Here is a 6,823-nt window from a genome sequence, read left to right as displayed (position 1 = left end):
TATATTTATATATATGTGTATGTATGTAAATGTTCTAGTAATCAGCAAATAAAAAATGAGCTATCTGGCTTAAAAATTTGCAATATGACCAAGGAACATTTTCCCTGGGGTGTCAACGGACATGGATGACAGGGGTTGTAGCATAAAAATAACTCAAACAAAGTCTAATGTTTTTCTAAGAGCAAAGCGGCACTGAGCGACTACAAGGGCTCAAAGCACAGGGGATGCTAAATTTCTAAGACATCTGCACATGACATAGTGACATAGACTGTCCAGGTCTGGTAATTTTTATCGGCCAATTTTTATACCCTTATACACCGAGAAAGTTGGCAGCGAGTTGGGATAGCTGAAAATGGAGAGAAAGAAAGAGCAAGAGAGATTTATATACTATACAACTCACCATATCTATTTCCTGATGCAAGTATACTGCTAAATCCAATTTGCTTTGTTTTACAAATGTTGAAATATTTCTGCCTTCCTCTGCTTGTTTTGGTGAACTTGTGCAAAGCATTTCACTTTGTTATGAAGTCTGACTTTTACAAGAAGAAGTGCCAAAGAATCTAGATCTAGAACTTGACAGGGAGATGAGCACTGAATTAGATCTAATAGATCTAAACAAAAGAAACTATCTCCAGAAGTGAGGAAGCCAAGATCTAAAACCTAGATTTACAATAAATCTATCTATCTAGAATCTAGATCTAGATATAGATCTACTTAGAACACAAGTTACAACACACGCTTTCATTTATGGTGAATACAAAGGTGTGTGTTTTGAAACAAATTTTCTCCGAAGTGTATACAGACCCGGTAACCGAGAACAAAGTCACGAAGTATACAGACCCGGTAGGGGAACTCTTTTGTGATTTTGGAAAGTTTCAGCGCCCAGAGCCGGTAGTGTGTGTGTGTGTGAGAGAGAGAGAGAGAGAAAGAGAGAGAGAGGGAGAGAGAGAGAGAAGAGAAGTGCTAGCAAAATGTATGACATGCCCCAGTTGGCAGGAGGGAACGAGAGAGAGAGTGTGAAAAAAGTGGGGACAAAGAAAGACAGAGACAAACAAAGAAAAAGAGAATGCGAGTGATACACATAGACAGAGGAGAGAAAGAGAGAGAGAGAGAGAGAGAGAAGGTGACAGCTCGATTAAAATTATGTCATTGTTCTTTTCTTCAAATTGTGATTCCTCCAACTCCAAAACGGAAGAAAAACGATCGTTCATTGAAAACACATCCGCAATCTTCATTTAGATCTAGATCTAGGCTAGCCTCGAAACTAGATCAAAGATTTATGTCTGTCAGTCTAGATCTAGACCTAAGCCATTCGATCTAGGAGAACCTAGGTCTGCCCTGAGCCAAGAGGGCGCTGAAACTTTCCGAAATCACAAAAGAGTTCCCCTACCGGGTCTGTATACTTTGTGACTTTGTTCCTGGTTACCGGGTCTGTAAACAATCCCAATTTTCTCTGAATAATCCGCTATTTTTAAGCCTATATCTACTTATCCACCAATTGACTTACCTTTCAGGGTCTTTGTGAAAAGGAAGTGTGGCTATTCTCACCCGGGGTGAGAATAAAAATACGATCGACCTCTCACCCCGGGTGAGACTTGCCAGCAATGGCTTTTCTCTCCTGGTGTAAAACAAGACCTTTTTTCCTAATTTCTGAATACTTTCTATCGGTGTGGATGATCAAATTGACAAAAACAGAGAAAAAAATGATGTTATCGCACAAAAGTAAACTAATTTGGTCGTCTACAAAGATGGTATGGCTATTTTACTTTTCGAATTGAGCCGAACTATGCCGGTTGCCATATCGTTTTGTCCGCAAGTTCTCGCTAGATCTAGGCACGCCGTCTTTCTCTCTCTCCCCATAAAGAGAAGAGAAAAAAAACGTGTCCAGGACCGGTATCTAACCGTTCCAAAAATCATTGCACGACCTCAAACGCACACACGCTGTCTATTCAGCCATCAGAACTTCCGAGAGCGAGGTGTAGATTAAGCATGATATACATATAGACACTTCCATCTTTGGTGCCATGCAGTTGGCTATACTTAGATGTAGTCACGTGATCGGATGGGTATCCTGGTCTGACATCAAACAAGATGGGTGCCTTACCTAAAAGGGAGTGTATACAGACCCGGTAACTGGGAACAAAGTCACAAAGTATACAGACCCGGTAAGGGAACTCTTTTGTGATTTCGGAGAGTTTCCAGCGCCCTCTTGGCTCAGGGTAGACCTAGTCCTAGGTTCTTCTAGATCTATGGTCTAGATCTAGATTCTAAATGAAGATGTCTTTTCGATGAACGATCGTTTTTCCTCCGTTTTGGAGTTGGAGGAATCACAATTTGAAGAAAAGAACAAGTTAGTTTACAATGTCATAATTTCAATCGCGTTTCGATGAACGACTCTCTCTCTCTCCTCTCTCTCTTTCTCTCTCCTCTGTGTATCGCTCGCCTTCTCTTTTTTTTTTATTGTCTCTGTCTTTCTTTCTCCCCACCTATTTCCCACTCTATCTTTCTCTCGTTCCCTCCTGCCAACTGGGGCATGTCGTATACATTTTGCTAGCACCCCCCCTCTCTTTCTTTCTCTCCCTCTCTCTCTCACACACACACACACACTAGATTTCTACCGGGTCTGGGGGCTGAAACTTCCCGAAATCACAAAAGAGTTCCCCTACTGAGTCTGTATACTTCGTGACTTTGTTCCCGGTTACCGGGTCTGTATACACTTCGTACCTAAAAATAGTTTGCGTCTTTCTACGTTTAATCGCATGTCTCGGTCATTATGATGATCAGTATTTTATCAGTGCATCCCCAGAGTTAGAGAATAATTACTAAAAGAATGGGGTCATTGTGATTGAGGATGGATGGAACTGGGCATTGGGAATAAAGGGACAAAGGGTTCTACAACATAAAGAAACAATTAAACATAAAAGTACCGTTTCTTTCACTTACCAATTGCTACCGGTACACAACCGTCAACAAACTCGACTCGTCGCGTCGATTTTGAATTTCGAGTTTCATACAAAATTCTGTTCCTAAATTTGAAGTACATTGCGTTAAATCTAAAATTGAAACCAAATGTTTACTTTTACAAAGAGAACTGAAATTTTACGAGTTAATTACAAGAGTCGACAGTTGGTCGTTCATTTCATTTGTTTACAAATTATTTTAATTAAGGATGACGTTTATTAGGCCTACTGGAAGTACAGTAAGTGGGCTATTCTTAATTGCTACTGTTAGGCCTCTGTACTTGTTTCGCAGTCAATTCCAGTACATAATGCTGAGGTTGTTGTTTGGCTTCTTTTAATTAAAATTTTTAAAAAATTTTAATTTCATGAGAGAGCAACGGGTTGAGCAATGCGCAAAAAAGAACATTGAATCTCTTGGAAGTTTGACTGGTCTCGGCGAAAGTACTCCATTGTTTCTTTACTGTTTTACCAGAGGCTATTAAAATATTATTATTATTATGCTAGCAACTAATAAATCTAATTAGATCTAGATCTAGATCTACCTATCTTGTGGTTTTGACCTCATTCTCAATTTCTTGCCACCTGAACAAGCAACCCTTGATTCCACCTAGATCTATTGGGCCTCTGGAACCCCCCTCCCTCTCCTCGTAAATTTCCTTACGAAATTTTTTTCTGGCTTGGATGGAATTCCACCTTAGGCTAGACAGGTTTTACTGTACATTTATAGAACCTGCTCTAACGGCCTCATGTATGTAAGGACAAGCAAGACAATCACCTGCACAAACAGCCATTTCCCATAAAAATTTCCTCCCTTATACATGTACTTGTATTTTTACATCGTTATAACACTGTAACTGTAGGCCAACTGTAAGAGTAAGGGCCAACATAATACAACCAGTTTTCTTCTCGACAGTGAGTGGCTGTTTTAGAGTTTATTTCTCACACACACACACACACACACGCGCGCACGCATATATATACATATATATATATATATATATATATATATATATATATATATATCTATGATTTAGGCTGCCATTATTCCCACCCTGGCGGGTGAGAATAAGATTTTCTCTTCCCACCCCCCACCCCCCCCTGAGGGGATTCGTTAGAAATATGTCACTCCTTTTTTAAAACTAAATAAGGTGTGTGTGTTCTTGTGTGCATGATTTAGTTTTACTTTCGTTCATGTTTTTGGCCTTGTTCTTTGCTTTCAATTAGATTTATTTGATATACAATGTATATGACACAAAGCATTCAAAAGCTGAAAGTGACGTTTTCCCACAAGTTAGTATTAGCACTCTCATTTGAATGTGCTCAATATTTCCAGATCCAGCATAAAATTGTAGAGCAGGCGTACTAGATTTCTAGATCTACTCAGGCTATATTCTAGATCTAGTTCTGCCAGTGTATGTGTCTTATTCTCACACCAGGTTTAGAGGTCGGCATTCAGTATAGAATCTATAGATATAAAACATCTAGAATCTATAGATAGATAGGAAAGATGAGAATGACCCGACCTGGGTGGGAATTAAAAAAAAGATTCTTACCCACATTTATATTATATTATATATATAGGATATACATATATATATATATATATATATATTTAGTTTTATCAAAGCTCTAGATCTATATTTTCTTTTCCAATTTCAGAGTCATTCTTCTGCTTTTGATGCTGACAGAAGTCACTGCTTTTCTTCAAACTTTATTTGAACGTTTCCTCAATGTCAAGTCGTGTTTTAGTGTATCATGGCCTGGGTGCGAATGAAAATTCTACCAAACATCTCGTTGATGCCTTGAAAGCAAACCTCATTCCTTCTCAGTACAGTGTGCAAGCAGTGTCTCCTGAAGGAATTGCCAATGGTAAGTGCCACATCGTTTTTATTATATCATGTGTGTTTTCTGTTGACATGTTATTATGTGAGTGTGGGAGTTTTTTCTTTGTATATTTTATGTTTATGTGTGTGTGTGTGTGCATGTGTGTCTGTGTGTGTGCATTTTTAAAATCATATATTTGTGTGTGTGTGTGTGTATGAAGTCCACAACATAGCAGAAGTATATCATGCCTTTGATGACCTGGAGTGGGACAAAGCTTCAGGTGAGGATGGGATACCTGTTGAAATTATCTAGAGTTGGAAATATAGCCTTTCTCCATTGGTGGTTGGCGGGTGCTCTGGTGTGGTTTGCTTCTTCTTTCCTACCAAACATCTATCGCCCTTGTCTCCTCTCCTTCTTTTTTATGTAAACTCTCTTGTCTCTTGTAAAAACCTCTAATCTTCTGGCGCTCATATGACCTTATACAGTTGCGAGTGCCGTAAAACCTCCAAGATACTAAAACAAACAAAAAACCTTTCTTCAAAGGTACATGATGAACTAGTAGAATAGTGTTGGGCAGAAGAAGAAGTGCCCCAGTTACAGTATTTGAAGGACCTGAATATCACGATACATAAAAACCACTACAGTGGTGGCAATCATTAGGAAACCCAACTCCTATCTAAACACAACGGAAAAGGTTGTAGCTAAAGCTGTGCTGGACACACTGCAGCTTCTCAGAGGACAATAAACAAATGTATCCTGAATTTTGGTTATTTAAAAATTTCCAGCATAGGTAGATTCGCTTTCTATAGCACTCATTCTCCTTATATGACTGCCAGGAGAGAGGTGTAGACTGCAGAACAATCTTTGTTTATTACCTTATAGACTTTACTGTGGGATTTGATCTGGTTAGTAGTGAAGGACTTTTTAGGTAACCTTGGTGGACTGGATGTCCTCATTTCCATTCTCATTCTTTCAATCATCTGGTCATTCAACAATAAACTGCCAGAAAGGTGTCATCTTTGAAGGAGCATACCTAGAGGATTTAAGATTTTGAAAAAAACCCACTGTAAAGTAAAGATGCTGTCCTTGCTTCGACCCTGTTTGAAATTCAATTCTTTTCTATACTGTGACATACTTTTGGAAACGACAAATGTGAAATTTTATCCGCTTTCATTCCAAGTGCACACTTGTCAATGTCTGAAGATTGAAGTTCGAAGATATAAAGACCAGGCGTATCTTTTTTTCAGATCTAACAACCTTTAGAGAGTGATGCAGCTAATATGACCTACTCTAGTAGGAATTGTGTGGTCTGATGGATGCATTTTCAGATACATATGAAAGATTTTGTTCAGGACAATAAAATATAAAAGGCAAAAGTTTTTCTACCCGAGAGAGGCTGCGTGACAACCTGAAAACAGAATTGAAAAGGAAAATTTAAAGTCATAGAGACAACTTGCTATACACTTGTAGATTTTACTATTAACAGCTAGCGGACACTTGATTATGAGCCAAATTCCATGAAAGTATGGTATGAAAGAAATTTCAAGTTCAAGACCAAGACGAAAGTGTACCAAATTTTGAGCTCACCGTTGTAACTGAATCAGAGCTAGAAAGTATTCTCACTTTTTGAGAAAAAGCATTCCCATGTGATGTTTTTGAAAGATTTTCTATAACATGGCAGGACTACTAGATAAGCTATACAGAGAGACACGAAAGATCTCACATAATGACCAGGTTAGCTTTGCTGTGTTTAAGATGGGAGAATACCAAACAACCTTTTCATTGGCCCATTGGTTAGGCTCTCAGACTCTCCACCATAAGGTTATTTGTTCGAATCCTGTCAGGGGCCTGACGTTTTGTCCTTAGTCCTTGGGAAATATATTTTAACCAATTTTACTTACTTCAGCCAGGTGGGAATGGGTACTGGTATTACTTTTTACTTTTTACTTTTTCATCCTCTGTTGCGGTTAAGCGTCGAGGGGAGATGCAGTTTTCTATGGTAGGCCAGCTCCGCAGCTCTTTCAGTTGTGATGTTATGT

At 38.8% G+C, this 6,823-nt stretch overlaps 2 protein-coding genes across 6 annotated transcripts in view; one reads left to right on the top strand and one right to left on the bottom strand.

Moving 5' to 3' along the window:
* Positions 1-3,023, bottom strand: part of LOC101846553 (mediator of RNA polymerase II transcription subunit 18) — a 17,835-nt gene extending 14,812 nt beyond the window's left edge. Inside the window, exon 1 of one of the 3 annotated variants that reach the window (XM_005091015.3) lies at positions 2,944-3,023. The gene's annotated coding sequence lies outside the window, so the exon portion shown is untranslated. Of the gene's footprint in view, positions 1-400; positions 419-1,507; positions 1,527-2,943 lie in introns of those variants that run through there. The other 2 variants (XM_013089029.2, XM_013089034.2) reach the window with 2 other exon arrangements.
* Positions 3,024-3,093: 70 nt separating this feature from the next.
* LOC101846186 (uncharacterized protein TC_0305) overlaps positions 3,094-6,823 on the top strand; it is a 12,644-nt gene continuing 8,914 nt past the window's right edge. Inside the window, exons 1-2 of one of the 3 annotated variants that reach the window (XM_005091013.3) lie at positions 3,094-3,199; positions 4,620-4,829. In XM_005091013.3, the coding sequence (XP_005091070.1) occupies positions 4,691-4,829 (139 nt within the window). In that variant the 5' untranslated portion in view covers positions 3,094-3,199; positions 4,620-4,690. Of the gene's footprint in view, positions 3,200-3,323; positions 3,402-4,314; positions 4,373-4,619; positions 4,830-6,823 lie in introns of those variants that run through there. The other 2 variants (XM_005091014.3, XM_035972820.1) reach the window with 2 other exon arrangements.

The sequence above is a fragment of the Aplysia californica genome, unplaced genomic scaffold (assembly GCF_000002075.1).
Source record: "Aplysia californica isolate F4 #8 unplaced genomic scaffold, AplCal3.0 scaffold00025, whole genome shotgun sequence".
Classification (NCBI taxonomy): Eukaryota; Metazoa; Mollusca; class Gastropoda; order Aplysiida; family Aplysiidae; genus Aplysia; species Aplysia californica.
Note: the sequence above shows the minus strand (reverse complement) of the source record. Positions and strands in the feature narration are given on the sequence as shown.